This window comes from Taeniopygia guttata, chromosome 1A (genome assembly GCF_048771995.1).
Source record: "Taeniopygia guttata chromosome 1A, bTaeGut7.mat, whole genome shotgun sequence".
Lineage (NCBI taxonomy): Eukaryota > Metazoa > Chordata > Aves > Passeriformes > Estrildidae > Taeniopygia > Taeniopygia guttata.
In genome coordinates, this window is record NC_133025.1 from 13818749 (window position 1) to 13839397 (window position 20649).

Consider the following 20649-nt stretch of genomic DNA (forward strand, 5'->3'; position numbering starts at 1 on the left):
ACAATCTGTTCCAAGTGTTTAGCAGAAGACTTCTCAGCTGAGTTCTCCCTTTGTGGAGGTCTACAATCCAAAGCCTTGAAATGTGCTCTGGGCATCTCCCAAGTCTTGTTCACCCCCTTTTGCTCCAATTGTCCAGTGGATTGAGAACACTTCCTCCTGCTTGAAATCCTTTACAGGCAGCATTCTGGAAATTTGAATAAGATAATTTTTGTAAAAGAGTTTTCCATTACAACAATTTTATTCATAAATGATGCTGGAAAACAACTGAGCTCTGAAGAGAGCAAAGATATTAAAATGTAGCCTTCTTAAGTCTGGCTTGTTCCTTCTGTGGAGCTAGGATCTGTAGTCCCTGGGGAACTTCTCCCACTCCTCCTTCTTGTTCTGCTTCTGAGCAGCAACTCAAGGGCTCTGCCAGTGTAGTTGCAGTAATTAAATATTCCTATGCCAGCTCTTTTCCTCACCTCTGCCTCTCTGTGAGAAACACTGCAGTTTACAGAGTGGTGTATTAGCAAAAACCTTATTAATCTTGGAGAGAGATAATATCTTCTGCTGCTGAAGCTCAAGTCTCTGGAACAAAGTCAAGTTTTGTATTGATAGCAGCTTCTGCTACCACTGCTGTGTTTTTTGGTTGTTTTTTTCCTTCTACTGAACTTCACCTTCTTTCTGCTTTAGTTCTGTGTACAAAAGTCACCATTTCAAAGATCACTTAGAGGGGAGCAGATGTAAAGGGTTTAATGGCTTTTCCCCGATGGCCTTTTAGAAGGTGTCAGATACCATTTTCAAATACAGAATAACATGTTTTACAGTGTGATCAGAACTGCATTCTGTACATGATGCTCAGTGAAGTCCACCTTAACACTTTATCCCACCTTAACACACTGTATTTTAATTTGAATGGAAGGATAAGATAAGGCTATCACTAAAGCCAAAGGAGAAGTTGCAGTAGTTGACTGCAGTAGGGAGTGACTTACAGTTCTCTGCTCAGTGTGTTAATTAAAGAGGCCATTTGAAATTACAAGAGCCATCACATAAAATTAAAACCCAGCAGAACCATTTGAATGTAAGGCTAAATGAGAGAGGAGAAAAAGATAACCTTCAGACTTTGAGACAACTTAGGACTTGCTATACACACACACAATACTCTTGAGCCCTTGTTTAACTATAGTTGTCTTTGAATAAGAGATAGGTAAATTTGCACATATATATTTAGAAATGTCAATATTTCACATATCGTCTGTGATTAAAAATATAATGTAAAGAAACACCAGTTCTCATACATTCCCTGAGCAACATAATTATGTTTTAAAGGCCAGATCTTATAGTCTAAAGTCTGTGAAGTTATTGGAATTTTATGGAAATTTCTCTAACTGCGTAGATTGACAAGGATGTGACTGGTCAGTGAATGTGAGTTTAGCAATGTATTCCTTAGTTAACTCCCTTAAATAAAAAATACTTTTAAAGAATTGACATTTTAGCAATTTTTTGCCTTTCTGGGGGATTAATTATTGGCCATCTAGTTGCTGTCACTTGGTATCAGTTTTTCATAGTGTGTTACAGTTTTGGAAAAATTACTTCAAGAGAAGAATATGAATTGAAACATGCATTTGCACCAAAATGAGGGAAGGAGGTTTTCAGAGGTACTTGGTTACTTTTTAGAGGGCCACATCAGGAAAGAATCAGGAGACAGGTCTATTCAGATGTTTGTTTTCTTCATCCCTTGCTATATTAGATAAACTCATTCATCTTCTAACGTATCTCTTCTGTTCTTATTCCCAGGAAAACTTCTTCCTCTTAGAGTGTTGTTTATTGCCCTTCTCAGTTGCCTGCCTCCCCATTGCCAGAAACCATAACAGCACAGTTTTGCTCCCAGGATTGTCATGATGTGCCAGACTGGTTACTCTACCTGCACCTTCCTTTGTGCTCCAGGTGCTGGAGGTTATCACAGTGGGCTCTGAAGCTGTTCTCTTTCCCTTCCACTTTCACTTTGTGTAAGCCAGCAAGGAGAAAACAAGAATATGACCAAATGTCTTCAGCCTTTACAGAAAATAAGCCTGAAGTTGCTGTCACTGAAATTTCTCTCTGTTCAACCTAACAACTGTTTTATCACCAGGAGGAATGGCAGCAGCAGCTCATCTACTGGCCAAGGAAGCATTCTACACTTACTTTTTACAATACAATTAGGAGTTGTTCTTTCAGTTTCATCTTTTAAGAGAAACATGTGCTGGGGTGATTAACAACAGGCTATTTAGTTTGGAAATTATGGCTCATAGGGCAGCAATTAAAAACCCTGATGAACCTTTTATCAGAGCAAGAGGCTGGCTCAGGGGCTGATACCATCAAAGCTGAGCTGTGCCCTTGCACTTAAAGTCTGAATCCTTTCTTTGGCAAGAATTCACAGTGTTAGATCATCTATTCTCTTTCAGAGAGGTTTCATATTGGAGAGCTTTGCCTTGCTAATGCTTGTACAGAATATATAAAATAGGTCTTGACTCTTTTCTGAAAAGTAATAAATCATATATATTGTCCACAAATATGCAAAAGCAATTTCTGCTACTTATGTACCTGGAGAATTAGTATAAGAGAGCACAAATATTGATTAATCAATTAGAATTTATTAACTTGAAGGAAGATGAAAAAGAACATAGTATAACTGTTTTATGAATAGTGGAATCTTATACTTAAGGCCAAATCATTCCTTGAAACCACTATCAGAAGATTCTCATGTTGCTCTCAGGTTCTTAAGAATTTTGGTGAAGAACTAAAACTACAGATGTTGGAGCAATTAATGAGAACATACACCCTACCCCCCCACCCTTCATACATACATATATGTGTATATATATATATATATATATATACACATTTATACATATATAAATTGTGTATAATATATATGACTGAGCCCAGAATGCCTGAACATGTTAATACTCTGCCCTCTTAGATGAAACAAAGGTGGTGACATTAAGATGCCCTTCCAGGGAAGGGCAGTGGAGCTGGGGAAGGGTCTGGAGCCACAGGTCCTTTGAGGAGCATCTGGGGGAGCTGGGGGTGTTCAGCCTGGAGAAAAGGAGGCCCAGGGGAGACCTTGTCACTCTTGCACTGCCTGACAGAAGGCTGTGAGCAGGTGGGTGTTCGTCTCTTCTCCCAGGTAACAGGACTAGAGGAAATGGCCTCAAATTGACCCAGGGGAAGTTCAGATTGGATATTAGGAAACATTTCTTCACTGAAAAGTGCTGTCAAGCATTGGAAGAGACTGCTCAGGAGAATGTTTGGGTCACCATCCCTGGAGGTATTGAAAAGATGTGCACTTGTGGCACTTGGGGTAGTTACAAAGTATGAAATGTGTTACTGAGCCTGACTGATGGGCACATGACATTTGAGAGGCAGAATACTAATTTATCGTGTAACTGTTGATGAAGGTTAAGGTTTATTCTCAAGCAAAGTACTATTGCTTAAAAAGATTGACTGTACATTGAAATACAAATTAGAGTCTTTGATGCTGAAGAAATGAATGCCTTCTTATTAGTTTACAAGTAGATCTAACACAAGGAAACTAAATATTTTTAACTGGATCAATATTGCTGCTAACATTTTTATCAGAGTTCCTCTGGTATATATGTGCATGGTTTTGTTTTGAAAAACAAATGTGGAGAGGTGTAGAGATGAATTCTGTAATTTATCTTCCTCTACAAGATTCAGAGTTGTTGATTTAAGAAGGCCTTTTCTTCCCATGGTTTCCTTGCCTGTATTTTGCTAATATTTTCTACTTCTCTCCCCCTCCCCAGACCCAGCCCCCTTCCTTTTCTGGTGTTGTTGGCTTCATTGACTTCTTAATATCATGTTGAATATTAATTTGTTGATATTTCAAATTGCACAAAGTGAGGACAAGGTGACCAGCAGGATGCCATTTTAACTGGAGCTCATTTTATGAACTCAGGGACAATAGAAGAACTGTGAATTTACTTTGTTCACATGATAATATTCTAATGTTTTTAGAAGTCATATGAGACAGGGAACTACAGGCCAGTCAGTCACAAAAAAACCCCTTCATCCTGATTTCATTTTACATGTATTATTGAAGGTAGAACTGCTTTAAGGAAGAAGAGCATTTAGACTGCATCATTTTACAAAATACTATAATTAAATCTGTTTATGAAACAGATCTGCTTTTTAATTCTAAAATTACCTATCTTAGTATTTTCAAAATAACTTCAGAGGGTGCCAGTAAATCTGGCAGAGATTCCAGAAGATTCACACAGAGCAAACTGGGCAAGCAAGTTATGTAATTCTCATGGTACAAGCAAAAACCATGTTCCTGGTTTGGTTATTGTAGTTCACTTTATCTTAATTTAACGTGGAAAATTTTAGAAAAGGGACCACTTGTTTTTAAGTTAGTTGCAGTTTATTTAGGAAATTAAAATAAATGTGCAGTGCTTCAGCAATTAATACACTACTCTCAGATGTATTAAATATCTTAAAGTATTTAAAATATCTTTAAAAGGGAATTAGATTTATGAATTCTACTTTGTTGCATTAAAAAATTGTATATTTACATACTGGAAAAGCTGTGGTTTGATGAGCTTGATTCATAGTTATAAGTTGAAAATGTTTTAACCAGAAATGCAAGATGAAGTGCACTGAATAAAGCTTTTAATTATATGTATGACTCCTCCATTACAAGAAATAGCCATCTTTTTGGTTTAATCTTTTTTCCCAAGAATTCTTGAAAGTATTTTAAGTTCTGGGGTTTGATACACATATAATACATTTTTGCATTGCTTGCCCTTAGATGATAACATGGCCTCTAGCCTCCCATGAAGTGGGGAGCATTCTGTATGTTCTCACTGAGTGAAACATACATTTTGTATGTTTTCAAAAGGCAGATAAGGATTGTTGGGGAGCCACTTTGCCAATTCAGATGTAAAGCCAGAGGAAGGGAAGGTGCTGCTTCAGTTGCCTTAGACAAGCTGGTATTAGGTCAGTTATGCAGATTCTGTAGGAATTTCTTTTTGTTTACATGGAGAGGATTGAAAAGACTGAAGTAATATTACCTATTCATTCAAGCATGGAAGTTTTTAAAAGGCAACTCCTATACATAATTTTCAGTCTCTTCCAATGGCACCCACTCAAACATTTCTTTCTCTGAAATGAGCTATAACACATTTTCTGATACCTGAAATGATCCAGATTTTTCCAAACACATACCTGTCTATACTAACAAAGGTACTAAGTAGAAACACAGTTAAATGATTCTTTGCTGGCCTAGGATGTCTTCCTGTGCTTTACCATCAGCAGCTGTACTAAGGATGGATAGTGCCATTCTGTTGTTCTTTGTGCCCACACACAGACAACTCTGTGAAGGAAAATTTGTATTTAGCTTCCATTTTTCAAAAAGGCTTGGATAACATGGTACTGCTGGTATTTTAAAAAGCTTTCAGGAAGTAAAAAATTCAGCAGCATAAGGATGGAATTCATTACAACTAATTTATCTGTCTAAAAATTGTGTGTAACTGGGAGTTATAGTAGATCTTTCTATTGTCAGAGGAAAGAAAGGGAAATCTCTAGAGAATGATTCTATCTTGTATGGTTATCTCTGTCCATGGGCTGCAGAAGGACTCTACAGGACTGACTTAGACTGGTGTTCTTTGGAAAGGCAAATGCCATCCATCTTTCAGTGGCTGGAAATGCTGTGAATGGAACCATTGCAAAATGTGTATCTAGAGGCTTTTTTTACCATGATTTTCACTAGATCTGCTTGTTCTAGTATGATACATACTTAATAAGTTTCAAGAAGTAGAGTATAGCATTTTAGGCATATTGCAGGATAAACCAAAAAAAAAATTTATTTTTTCAAGTAAACTTTTTACGATTCTTAATCCACAATTAGCTATGTTTGGGTTTTTTAGATGTCAATATTCAATTTTACATCAAATAAGACAAATTAAGTAATTAGTGAGTGGGGTTTTTTGTTATTTTACAGTTGCAATTCAAATGATCACATTTTGTTAATCTGTTAACATTTCTCTGTCAACAAAATAGTTAAAGCCAGTTATAAATTCCTTCTTCCCAAAGAATCCAGCATTTACTTACACAGCTAAAGCACTGAAGACCTTAATGGTTACATCTGGCCCAACATTCTGCAGGCATTGTATAACTTAGACTTTCAAAATACCTCACAATCATTTTGAAACTAAATTCTGTAAGAAGTTCTAAGGACAAAATCAGATAAATGTATGACTTAGAATAATGGATACAAGGTTTTTTTTTTTCAGGAGTATAACATTGCTTAGTTGTGAAGGGTGAAATTCTGTTTTTGGATGGTCACGAGCAATTTATGTTGCAAAGGAGATCTATTTTATCATTTGCAGTGACAAGTGAGAAGCTGTGCTCTGAACACTGGAAAAGCTAACACTGAATACTAAATAGAACTGTCTTTCTATTATTGATCCACACATTTCTGTAGCATGAATATTTTCCACCATTAACATTTTTTATCTGCATATTGGGAAGCTGGCCAGTTAGTTAATTCAAAGAGTAACATTTTAGAAGCAGATGCTAATTTCTTGTCTTTGTGTTATTTTAAACAGGAACAGATGTCTCAGGTGTTAGATGCGATGTTTGAAAAGATGGTTGAAGGAGGGGAACATGTAATTGATCAAGGGGATGATGGAGACAACTTCTACGTCATTGACAAGTAAATTGCTGTGTCTTATTATAGCACAAAGTGCAAAAGTCCATTGAGAAAAGTCTGTATTCTATGAACTTGTATTTAATGCTGACATTCCAGCTTTTCTTTTGGTATTCAGCGAAAGGATTCATGGGAATGGTTCAAAGCTGTGCCAGTTCAGATTTGACATTAGGAACAATTTCTTTGCCTGAGTGGTCAAGCACTGGACAAGACTTCCTAGAGGTTGATGCCCCAAGCCTGTCAGTATTTAAGGGTCATTGGGTCAATTCTATTAATAAAATTCTTTACTTTTGGGCAGCCTTAAGTGGTCAAGTAGGTGAACAAAATGATTGTTTTAGGTCCCTTCTAACTGAGCTATTAAATCAGATGATCATAGAAGTGTGTCCAGATTCTGTACTGGAAAGACAATAATTTTTCAGCCTTGTGACATTACAGTTTGTCATCTCTTGTCCAAAAGGCTGCAGGAACTTTAAATATTCTGCCAGTCTTTCGGATTTTAGGTGTAGGGTATCACCTCTGTGTCCCTTATCAATGAAATAACTGCCCAGATTTTTGCTTTGCCTTCACATGATTTATCAATGCACACCATAAAAATATTCAGCACACAGGAAAATGATGGCTCAGAATCAATGGGCTTGGCAAACTCGTGTTTTACAAGATACCAGATTTTACTGCATTCCCAAAGCAAAAAAAAAAAGTTATTAAATTATCGATGGAGAAGAGAAATGCACAATATATTAGAAAAATGTATATATTTATTTCATGATTTTACATTGCTTTTCAGATACATTCCTTCTGTCTTCTGCATCTCAGTTGTTTCATTAGAAATTACTCCTTTAAAATGCTTAAAATATTAAATAACTTGTATAATTATTTCAGTGATCCTATCACAGCAATTTTTGCAAAGACTTGACATTTGTATCTAGTGTGGTTAAAATGAAATTAAGAAACAGATTCTAATCTAAGTAAGATTTTAATTTTTAATAAGTTCTGGTAATAAATAGATCACTGTACATCCACTCTATTTTTAAACGGAGTTAATGTAAAACCTAATAACCTTATCCTTCCCTTTAAAGAGGGACCACTTTTATTATTTATAGAAGTCATTGAGATGTCTTTACAAAGTATTTAACACTATTTAAGCAAGCAAATATGTATTTCAAATGCTTTATTTTTTTAATTCATGGTATAAGAAGTATAATGAGAGACTGCTTAGCAAAGGTCAGGGCTGGATTGTACTCACTGTACTTATGTATTTTATTAACAGAGGTACATATGATATTTATGTAAAATGTGATGGTGTTGGGAGGTGTGTTGGAACCTATGATAACCGAGGATGTTTTGGTGAGTTGGCCTTAATGTACAATACACCCAGAGCAGCTACAATTATAGCTACCTCTCCTGGTTCCATCTGGGGTTTGGTAAGTAGAGTACTTTTTTTAAGCTTTTTTAAAAAAATCTCTTATTTTATATAGATTTTACTGGCATTTCATATCAGCATTAAAAAAATAGATATATAATTTCAGTATATTTAATTCTAGAATTAATTCTAGAATATTCTAATATTTAATTCTAGAAATCCTGAGAAATCCCAACACAGTGCTTTTACCAGAATCTACAGATAAAAATCTGAGGTTTAATAAAACATTGATTTTTTTCTTAAATTATTTCATTTTATTTTACTTTAATTGCAATTTCCCAATTAGAAAACCACTGATAATTTTATATTAACTTTTCCCCCCATACCTCGATTGGAAATGCTTTTGTTTCCAGAGTAAAATTCCAATATGAGGTTATTTACTAGTGTTATACTACCTGGATCTTTGACAAGAGTAATCAAGTTTACCCCAAAAGTAAGCTGAAATGGCCATCATCTTCAGGACATACATATTGATCTAATGACTGATCCCAGGATAGAAATTACACATTCACCAGCTTAATCCATGTGACTTCTGGGATTGTTTAGGACACTGTAAGAATGGCTTTAAATTAAATTGGGTTCTGTTAGCCAGTAAGTCCCCCCTGTGGCAGTGAAGGCTTGCAGTGCATTTTCCCTCTGCTTGTCACCAGGGCACAGCCACACAAAGTTAAGAGAAGAAAACACCTCAAGTGTAGTTTTTCCATCTGTCTGGTTCACTTTCATGGCCAAATCTTAAGGAATGTCCAGTTGGCTGTTTAGGGCAGCAGTGATCCTCGTTCTGCTGAAATAGTAGAAAGTGGACTGTGACCTAAGACCCAGACTCACGTATTTTAGTTTTTACAAAACTCTACAAGCCTCTTTGAGTACATACCTATTTGTATGGGACCTCAGGGTAATGAATAAACTTCGTAAATTTAACATTAAATATTGAGGATTTCTTAAATATCCTGAATTGCCCACTCAGTGTCCACTGCTGTAAACTCTACCCTCTGTAGGTGAACTCAGTATGTACTCTGCAGGGATTTTCATGGCGATTTTCAGGGTAACTTTAGGAGCTCCTGATTGACCTCTAGAGGAATCTTTCTCAATTGACAGTAGGGAGAGACCAGTTCAGTTGACAGCTACACTGAGTGACTAAAATGGAGTAATTTGATCATATACAGCTAATTCTAAAGTATTTTCTAGCACATATTTTCAGTTAATTAACTGTCTTTTTCTCTTTGTGTTTACAGGATAGGGTAACATTCCGAAGAATCATTGTAAAAAATAATGCCAAAAAGAGAAGAATGTATGAAAGTTTTATTGAGTCATTGCCATTCCTTAAATCTTTAGAAGTAAGATTTCTATTGCATTATTTTAATTGCATTATTGGAGGTATTGGATAAGATTCTGCTCTTGAAGAGTTTAAATTTGGCATTCAAAGTGTCACCACAATAGAAGTTTGCATACTTTTGTTTCAGAGAAAGACAACATTTTAACTTTTTAAAAATTTAGAATAAATTATTATTGTTCATTTTGTGTTTTAAAACATAAATTAACTTTACTTTCTGTTTCCCAAATCTTAGCTTTACTAGATATTAGCCAACAGAATTAACCTAAATATGACTTGGGGAATTTAAAAATAGTTTCATTTATCAGCTATATTTTAATATATATTTTTACATTCATGCTTTTCTGAACATAATTTTTGAAGGCTTCTAACAAAAATGGAAACTTATCAGAATAGCTGTTAAAACTGTAATATACCTTCTGGAACACTGTTCAGCAGTTCTTTTTTTAATGGTAATCAAAACAGGAAAATAAAGATACACTCTTCTTTTGTGCAAAGATTCACAGAAAGAAATATGAAAGGGCTTTCTAAATATGTGCTATCATAATGTTAACCAAATATTTCTTGCATTTTCTTTTTTAAATGAAGATGTCTGAGCGTTTAAAAGTGGTTGATGTGATTGGTACCAAAGTGTACAAAGATGGAGAACAAATCATTGCTCAGGTACAGTTTCTCCCTAGTTTTAGTTTTTCTTTCATAATAGGTAACAGTAATCATGTTATTTATAGACAATGCATACTTTTAAACCCTATTTTTCTTTCTCACAGAAACAAAATCAATGATTCTTAAATGTAAGAGGTGGTTATTTTATTTCAAAAGCTCACTTTTCACTTATGATACTTTCAAGAACAACCCTCTTTGTTGGTATAAATAAAAGAGTCAACATTTTTAGTACACTTAGAAATTCAAACTTGATAAGTGTGCTTCCAAGGAGAAGCACTGAAGGCTCACATTGATTTTATTGTTAAAATATGGTCAACTTTTTAAGAAGACAAAAGTAAACTCTTCAGGATAGGCAACTGTGATTGTCTTACCCCAGGATAATTAGTGGTTATCACAGAGCCCCTGGGGGCTTTTTATACTGGAAACTTGCTAAGGGAAATAATCTGGGAGGAACACGGAGGTGGATAAATAGTAGTAAGGATCTTAAACATCTTCCACAACATTGGTTTTCTATGTTTTTTGTGTCAGGCACGGTCAGCTATGTCTTTTCATGAAAAGGCCTTGCTGTTAGTTCCGTATAGATGTTTTGATTGTTATGTATCTAGAGTATGATTTTCAAATGAGAAGTGGTTTCTTTTGCCACAGGTATCAAAAGAGGAGCTTCAGGGCACTGGTTGTAAATATTTTAATGTTACCATGAAACTAAAAGGGAAATTTTACACTTTTTTTACTCACTTTCTTTTTTTCCTTGTGCAGGGTGACTTGGCTGATTCTTTCTTTATTGTGGAATCTGGAGAAGTAAGGATTATAATGACAAGGAAGGTAAACATCCTTAAAACAACCTTTTTTTTTTAACTTTTGTCACTAACTTTGCTTATGAAATCCTGAGTTCGGCAAATCTCTCCTCTAATGCTCTTTCTTTATCTCTCTTTCTTTACATATTTCAGGGTAAACAAGACCTAGAAGAGAATGGAGCAGTAGAAATAGCTCGATGCTCAAGAGGACAGTATTTTGGTGAACTTGCTCTTGTAACTAACAAACCCCGAGCTGCTTCTGCATTTGCTCTTGGCACTGTCAAATGTTTAGGTATTAGTCAATACCATTCTATATCTAATATAAAATTATATTTAACCTATTTGGTTGTTTCTATTGTGATTGTCTTTCCCCAAAATTTAAGATTTAAGACTGTTTCAGTAATCACCTATTATTGTGCATTACTATTTGCGTTATTTATCTGCAAAAATCATTTAACATTGATAAATACTATTACACACAATTTCTCCAATATTTCTCTGATTGTATGGAAGTAAAAATTCTTTTAGGACAGTACAGAGTATTGCTGCAAACTGCTTATAGCCATCAGATAAATATCTAATACCCTGCAGAAAGGTGAGATATTTCTTTTCTCAGTAGACTGATTCATCTAAGAAATAATTCTGTTAAAATCCTGTGCCTTTTTATCCCCATGACTTAAGCTCTTAAAAAATTCTTTGTCTTCACTAGTTGTTAACGTAGTCTCAGGCACAGGAAGAGTGAAGACTGTAGGAGTTGTGCTCATAGACAACCCTTCACATCCATTGCTTTTCATGGTCTGATGTTCAGCTCCTAACTATGGGAAAACTGTAAACTGCAAAGATAGATTTGGCATTCCTCTGTAACCATTTGATGACCAAGTAATCAAAAAGTTTCACTATTTTTTAAAATTCCTAACTCAAAATACACAGAGGTCATCAGGCAATAGAGATCAAAGATATGACAGATGGGAAAGAAAAACAGGCAGTGGTGAGGAAGAATGTTGTTATCCATTATGGCTGAATAACAAAGCACTGGGACTTCCCAAACAGCAGAGATCTTGAACATTTCTTAGGAGATGAGAGATTACTGGCCAGCAGGTTGGAAGTATATGAAGTTTCCTCCCTGGCCTATTGGTTGAAACTATAGAGGATCACATTACATGATTGATCAGATAAAGCAAATATTCTGGTTGGCTGTGCACTGACATTGTGTGTGAATTACAGTCTTCAATTTTTGCACATTTCTTGTGAAAATAAGCCTTCATTACCATTTTCACGTTGGGTGGAAGCAAGTAAAAAGAATAAGGCTGTTAGAGCCCAAATACAACCAAACAACACTTAAGGTTTTGGCTTTTTGAAATCTCATGGGTCTTAAAACTTTCTTTTGTGGAGGAATCAGGCCCCTTCAGATTTCTTCACAAGCTCTCAGGTAACATATATCTCAATATGAAAATATTTTCAAAATAAGGAACAGAAAAATTCAAGTTTACTTGTAAAGTTTCAAGACAGCAGTGTGTTGGTTGTTCTTGGTTTTGCTAAGGTAAGCAGTTCCCTCCTGTGTGAATAACGTACATGCCTCAGTAGTAGCTGTTGTCATTTAAAATCTTACATGGGAATATCGTAAATACCAGGATGAGTGTCTGTTACTGATAAGCACATAATATTCTCTCTTTTTCTCCTTTTTTATCTTAGTTATGGATGTGCAGGCATTTGAAAGGCTTTTGGGACCTTGTATGGAAATTCTGAAAAGAAACATTGCAAACTATGAAGAGCAGCTAGTTGCTCTGTTTGGAACAAATATGGACATTGCCGACACCAGTGCATGAACTAAACATTGGAGCAACAAGATCTGTTATGAGAATATAGCACAGTAGTGGTTAGTCCACTGAAAAATTGTCTCTTTTCCTATAGATGCCAAGCATTTTCTGTGATTTTAAGAATGGGATTGGGGTTTTTTGGTTTGGTTTGCTTTTGGTTGGGTGATTCTTTTGTTTTTGTTTGTTTTGTTGGTTGTTTGTTTTTTTTTTTTTTAAATTATGACAGTGGAAATACTAGTAAAGAAATTACCAATTCAATAAACTGAGGGCTTGACTTTTAAAAGTGCTCAGAATTTATGGTTCTCTCTGGTATAAGGATGGTCTGTAGTAGCACAGCACCTTTAAAAAACAAGTCCTTTAAAACAACAGTTCCTTAAATAATAGATTTTTAAAAAACCCTACATGTGATGAACTTGTTAAACCAGCTTCTGTTCTTCAAAAAGCTTACATCTTTTCTGGAAAGACTGTTAGTTTGAATGTGATATGTTGAAAGTATTAGTGCACACAAAGTGTTTATATGTATTACTACAGAAGATATACAGTAGATATTACTTTTTGAGTATTACAGTTGTCATGATTTTATGTTGCATTTATCACAGATGTAGTGAATCACAAGATTAATCATAAGATAAAGCATGACAATGCGTTTTGTGTAACGCACATGACCCAAATCTGGTTTTTAACATTTCGTAATTGTTTTAAAGTCCTCCCTGTTTAATATGTCATGTTTCAGCACGACATTGTAATATCTTATGCAATTTAGAGGACTTGCATATTTTTGCAATAAACTGCATTTTTTATTAGTTATATGAATTCTGTATATGAGTGAGGACAGCTGACAAATTAACCTTAATGCTTTTAAAGCAAAGGCATGGGTCATTGTCATGTTCTGCCTAATCATACATAACCTATATTGTTTTCCTTCTCCCTTGATATATGTTTTATATTTATGCATTTTGTCTTTTCTATTTATGCTTGTTCTCTAGTTAATTTTTTTTAGATCTCACCTTTTTTATTGTTAAATCTGTTTCAAGTGAAATGATCTCTGTATATCTCTCTTCCTGCAGTCTAATCTTAGCTATCAAAGGTCAGAGTCAATTACTGAAGTGATTGATATCAAAAGCCATGCTAAACTAAGCTTGTCCTTGAAAATCCTTTACAGGAAGTGCAAAAGCATTTTTAATTTGAAAGATTAGTACTTCCAAAGCTTTGCACACATCTGTCATTCTTAAAGCTAACATGTCTTGCTTTCAAAAACCTGTAAGTCATCATGAAATAATATGTTCAGCCATAATAGCCTGGGATACCTTCTGAGACTGAGGAGAGAGAATATCATCTTAATTATGAGCACAGGGCTCATTGCTTATGAGGGTCTGTGCCTGGAAATTTCAGGATTACTGACCTGTCTGCTGATGTTCATGGACAGCCAGTGCATCTGCTGGCAATGGGCAGCTCTGCCAAAATGACACTGCAAGAGTAGTAGGAAGGCCGCCTGTGCCCTGATTCAAACACCTGAATTATACCATCTTTCCTTCTTAGATAATGACTTTTCTAATGCCATATATTTGTGTATGTTGATGTAATCATTATGCTGCAGTTAGTGATATGTTCTGACAATTAATATAATCATACCTGTATATGAAATTATGATTATATAGTGTGATAACAATATATAATTTATATCATATAGTATGGTATAAATTATAAATCAGATTTCTAAAAATATACAATCTGAACAAAATTTACAAATGTATTTTTTTTTTTACTTAGAAACCTGGTATGAATAATTGCACATATGATAACTTGCCTTTGTACTTTTGATTTATGGGAAAAAGAGAAGCCTGTTATACTAGAAGGAAATATCAGGTAACCAAGATCTACACTCTTGTAATTCTGTATGCTTAATCTCTAAAAGCTACCTATATTTTGCACTGGCTTAATGTGATTAAGAAAAATGCTAGAAATTACTTGTATGGCAGTAAACTACAATCAAGGCCATAAATGCCAGTCATGATATTTTCAATATTGTTGGTTATATTTAAAGTTTCCTTACAATAAACAACACTTTTATATATAAAAATATGTTTGTTGATATTCTTCTTGTCTTTTGATTCTACTACCATAAAGTTACAAATGACCTATTTATGCTCATTTATTAAAAAAACCTCTCATAATTCTTAACACTTTCATGCTGATTTGCATAAATGAAATTATGTGGATGCTCTGTCTACTCAGACAATATGTTGATGCAGTAATTGTCATAATTATTTTATTTGATGATTTGCTTGTAGTATATAGCTGGGAAAAACCCGTGGAGTAACAAATTTAGGATAATCAGAGACTCTGCGTTTTCTGATTCCCAAAATACAGCTTCATGTTGCAGCAGTTTAATTGTGTTGCTCTTGGGCACTGGATGGTTTCTTGAACTTTCTTTGTTGGTAAATTCAGCGGGGCTTAACCAACAGTAACATGTTATCACTTTTTAAGTTTCATCAAAATCATTATACCCTTCATCTATCAGAACTTGGGATTTCTCCTGGATCTCTTCATCTCTTCATAGGTATTTCAAATGTGCCAGGTGTCATGTCATAAATGTGATGAGTGTTAATGCTAAGAATGAAATAATATTAAGTTATTGATTTTTTTTTTACAGACCTTTCAATAAAAAGTAGACAATTCTAATAATTTTAAACAACACTGTGTTGGGTTTACCTTATTAGACTGTGTCCATGCTTAAGTTACCTGATACTTCTTGTTATTAAAGATTTTTATTGAATTTGCTGAAAGTATTCCCCACTTCTCTCAGAAGAGAGAAAATCCTGAAAGAAATCCTGTGTGAGAGGTATTCATGGACTTACATATTTTACTAACCAGAAGAGAAACCATATGGCAGCAAATGATTTTTATAAATGCCTTAACCATGGGGAAAATAATCTGATTGCAGCCCTGAAGTTGATCACAAGACACAAACCCTGAGGTGAGCAAGATTCCTTGATCCTACTGCTGATGCCATCACTTTTTAAATGTCAAGTAACATTATACTACATGAAATTTAATTCTAATTCATCTGAAATAAACATTCCTGAAATCATTCCCTTCTGGATTTTCTGTTTAAGGTCCAGAAGTGACCAACTGTGGAAATCTTAAGGGAAACCTCTGAAGAGTACTGTGAAACCATTTACAACCTAAACCACTGTCACTCCATTTTCTTCCCTCCTGTTGTCTTTTCTGTTCAGTACAGACTATTTTGCTCCTTGCTGGAATGGTGGTTTTAGGTTTTTTATTTTGGTGTTTTGGTTTTGTTTTGCTTGAAATGTTTGGTCCTTTAAGCTTTCTGTAAGGTGACCCTGCAACTGATATGTCATGATTGTACCATTTGGTAGTCCATGGCACACTTGCCGTGACAAACATTGTTTATTCTGTATCAAGAGTTACCAGATGTGCAAAATGAGTATCTTCTGGTCATCCTCCACAGGCTTGACAATTCTTAGTCTTCTTTTTTTCAGATGCTTACTGCATCTGATAGCATTTGCTTGTTGAAAGTCAATTTACCACAGCATAGACATTTTTACATGTTCTTGCTAAAGTTTTTATGTTAGTTCAAAGCTCTTTCTGTCCAATCATACATGTGATGATAGGTCTGTGTGTGTATATATATATATACACATAATATTTTTTTGTTTGTTTCTAAGATACTTTTTCTGTCCTCAACGATTACTCCAGAGAGTAATTGATTCTTTGTATGCTGAGTTCGTACAGATCTGTGCTGTTGACTGTTTTACAAAATTTAGGATCATTGTCAAATCGTTCTGAGAACTGTATTTCCTTCAGTTATATACCAAGGCTTTTTCCAAGTTCTTACTCTACTTTTTGGCTCAGAAAGATGCTTAGCAGGCTGGACACTCTCACTTCACAGACTGAAAGGAAGCTAAATAATCTTTGTAGGGTAAAGCCCATAGAAAATTAGAGTTTAACATTGTCGCTTCCTCCACACCATTTCTTTCCCTTGAAATGAGCTTTCTCCTGGCAGCCAGGTGAAGAGCCAGTGGCAGTAGGGGGATATAAGGCAAGTGGAGTGACTGGCTGGGTCTGTGCTGGGACACAGTGGCCTGGTTGGCTGGGCAGCCACTCTCCCTTCCTCATCCCCTTTGTCCCACCCCAGCCCCTTCTCTGATGGCAAATCAAAATGAGCTGGAGTGCAGTTCTAGCATTGCCATGGCTGTGTGAATACCCTGGGTAGGGTTGTGTTCCTTCCAGAGAACTGGTAGAGGCCTACAGAGAAAAGACAAAGACCAAACTATTACATAAATGAAGTTGCCCAATCAAGAACATATAAAAACTCTGCCATTAGATTCTACTAGGTCATTGTGATGGTATCTGCTGATTCAACCTTATCTTACTAAGGTAAATTAAATTAGGATGGTCTAAAAATAACATAATTCATTATATGAATACTTTGTCATGTGTTCTTTGAAGGTATTGTATTATTTCAGCTGAGCAGCTATGAAGTTTTGGGAAAGGATAATGCTCTGTGCAGGTCTCTGGGGATGACTAATTTCCTGGCAGCAGAGTGAGCCTTTGGGACTTGCTCCTTCATATCTCTGATGATGCTGGTAACTCAGTCCTGATAAGGATCTTATCTAGAAAAATCAATCCAACTTACCAAGAAGCTCTGTATTCTTTTTGTTGCTTTGTCATTATGGGGTCAGTTGGTGTGCAACCTTAGCTAGACTGTACCATTGTTTTTTTGGCTGCATCTCTGTGGCTGTATCTGTCATAGGAAATTTTTATGTCCCTGAGACTATTTGCTAGTACTGACACACTGAATGGCCAACATTTTCATCCTGTTTTCCAGGATTTCTCTGGGCTCATTTATAAGCTGTCTAGGAAGATTTTTTTTTTCAGCTTTCCATATGGGGTGGTCATACACAGATGGCCAACTGAGAATAGTCCTTGGCCTATGGTGGTTCCCAAATCATATCTGAAAATTATTACCTATGGGCCTGTGCAAAAACTGCACAAGGGCTATTCTAAAATGAATCATATACAGTACACATGATTGTATTCCACTGCTCAGAAACACTTACTGGCATTCTAATTTACCAACCAGCAACTGTAGGAAATCTACAGTTTTTCTGTAATCTCTTCTTGATTTGTTTTTTCTGCAAGCTTTGAGCTGGGATGGAGGAGTTTTTTATTTATCACTCTTCTGGTTTGTTTTATGGTATGAGAAGCCTTTATTTTTTTTCCTAATACTATTATCAGTTTTAGTCTATTTTTATATATAAAAAAGTTTAGCCGAAACTGGAATCTGTGCTATAATGACAGGAAATAAATTTCTCATTGATTCCTGACCTGTTTTGAAAGGGAAAAAATAAAATCCCTGCTCTGTTATTTATTCTATTTCTCCTCAATTTGAGTCACTGCAGGAGGCAAGTGAAATTTCTCTTCTAGCACTCAAGAGATAACTTCTTTCCTGGGAACAAGTTTTCTTTTCCTTTGCTCTTCATTCCCAAGAGCATTTTCTGTGAGGCCATAAAGTGTGGGATATCTGTAGGAACAAGGACAGAGCCAACCACCATTGCAGCAAGCTAGAAATGGCCATTGGAAGGGGGAATGAGTACAAATAGCTTTAGGAGATGCACAAGTCATTGTGTGAGGAGAAAACCAGATTGAGAGGCAGAATGGCTGCAGAAGAGAGGCTGCCATGTTGGCTGGGAGTAGAAGCTCTGGTGAGTGGAGTTCTTCTGATGTCAGGGGGACTGTTTAGTTAATTACTTATGGTAGATGTCTACATGATGTGAAGGAGCTGATGTGAAAGCTCCTGTAGCAGGATTAAAATAATTATATGTTGTATTTCAGAAAGTCAGCAGTAACAGCTGTGTTACAAGGGCAGGACTGACTTGGGGCAGGAGGGATTAAAAGTGGAGATAGGCACAAACCCAATATATAGCATATATTTTACTAATACAACTTTGACTGAAATATTACTAATTTTAAAAAATCGGCTTTGTGTCTTTTTAACTTTGTGCCTGGCAATTTTAAGAAGCAAATAGCTAAGATGCAAATGAATCAGTATTATCTAATTGTAGTCTCTCCTGTTTGTTTGGGCTTCTAGGTAGCCACCTGTAATGTGACAATAACTCAAGACTAACACTTCCCAATCCCCCACCTTATTTTCTACCTCCTACAACAGCAGAAGCAACTGAATCAGCAGAGCTACCAAGAGTGCCTGTGTTGATTCATTGATTCATTCTCTGAGCACCCATTCATTTGGGCAAGGAGTAAGGTGAGGTAGGGTGTGTGCAGGGGGAGTAATGATTTAATTAGAGACCAGGCACTCAGAGCAAGGAGTATGGCATTGACATAATCTTAATTCCGAAATTTATATGATACATACTTGCCTTGAGCCAATGGCGTTAGTGAGTAAGCTTTGCTAGTTTTGTGTGTCTTGCTGTCATCTACTGCATGGACTACCTGTCCCTTTACTTATTTTCCTTTACATCCTCACTGAGTAAATATTAACTTACTGTATGCAAAGGAGAGGTAGATTTGAAAATAAGAAAGCTGTTACATGTCTCTTTTTAGAATTTCAAAACAGTTCAGACATTCATCTTTACAAGATTTTAATCTCAGTCTTAGGTAGGATTAATATTTTTGTGCTTTCTGGCTATGTCATAGATTCCAGTGTGATATCGAGGTTCTAATTCAGCAGTGGTATTTACTTGTCTAGACCTGTATCTGGAATCTGGGCCAGGGGATCTCAGAGGACTGGGCTTCACAGCTAACACTCGTGCATGAAGCTTTTGTAGAGAACTGTGAATCTTCACAGTAAATAGCTGTGAAGCTATTTTGTTTTGAGTCCAAAAAGTATGTAGCAGGGTGGAAATGTGCCCCATAAGAAGATTCATATCCTTTAGGCCAACAGACTTCTTCTGAAGAAAGATGGGACTTGAGACAGGATTTTTTATCTTCTGTAGCTGCTTGATCAGGCCTCTGCCATTTCCATCTTCCACACTGTGGCAGTGGAAGCTTTCAGAAGAGCACATGGTGAGTTTTATGTGGCAAGGGCTGTACCACAGGCACATAAGGCAGTGTAGAGAGTGGAGACATCTGCATGCCCAGGTCTTCTGCTCCGCCTCGATCTGGCTGAAACACATTAAAATGCCCAAGAAGCTTAGATGTCTCTCCAAAGAGCCTAAAGGCTGTTTAGGTGTATAAGGGAGATCAAAAGAGAAGGGGAAGAAAAACAGCCTTAAAATTAATTTTATTGTGGAGTGGTGTAAAAAAGACGGTTCCTTGTTTACCAGTTTTCTGTTTATTAAAAGAAATATTTTAGAGATGGGATGTCATAAAAGCTTTCTTATATAAAGATGTATCAGTTATTTAGAAAAAGCCTGAATTGTAAATATAGGGAAAATATGAGCTTGTGGGATGTGGTGTAGACAGCTGATATTACAATAAGCTGTCTAGTCACTTAATATTTGAATCTCAGTATTACTTTTCTTTTCCTCAAGGTACTTCAGACTGGGACTATGTAAAGGTCATTAAGCACAGAAGATTTTGAGTTAAATTCCATGGGATTCTCTTTTCTACTTCCCTTTAAAGCTAAGCTTGCTTACAGAGAGTAGTAGTTTCCAGTTCAAACTGCAGAAGATATTGGGTGTTTTTTCAGATTAATATCTGTCTTCAAACAGTGCCTACAGATGGCAATGACTTTACTGACAGGCAAACTATTACTTCGTGGAAAAGGCAAATCTCAAACTGATGTGCCAAAAACCTCTACAAACCGTATTGTGATCCCAAGTACAAATATGGTATAATTTCCTTTTTAATTGTGTTACCTTTGTAGGCCTTGTAGGAACAACAATCCAGCATTCCCTCTAGTGGCCACTAATGAAACTGGGAACCAGTTTGCTTTAACTTGTGTTAACTTT

The 20649-nt window shown here is 35.8% G+C and overlaps 1 protein-coding gene across 1 annotated transcript in view; it reads left to right on the plus strand.

Moving 5' to 3' along the window:
- PRKAR2B (protein kinase cAMP-dependent type II regulatory subunit beta) overlaps window positions 1-14792 on the plus strand; it is a 74391-nt gene extending 59599 nt beyond the window's left edge. Inside the window, exons 5-11 of the mRNA XM_030291841.4 lie at window positions 6588-6694; window positions 7956-8109; window positions 9341-9442; window positions 10027-10101; window positions 10858-10923; window positions 11049-11187; window positions 12588-14792. Coding sequence (XP_030147701.1) covers window positions 6588-6694; window positions 7956-8109; window positions 9341-9442; window positions 10027-10101; window positions 10858-10923; window positions 11049-11187; window positions 12588-12721 — 777 coding nt within the window. The 3' untranslated portion in view covers window positions 12722-14792. The remainder of the gene's footprint in view (window positions 1-6587; window positions 6695-7955; window positions 8110-9340; window positions 9443-10026; window positions 10102-10857; window positions 10924-11048; window positions 11188-12587) is intronic.
- The last annotated feature ends 5857 nt before the right edge of the window (window positions 14793-20649 follow it).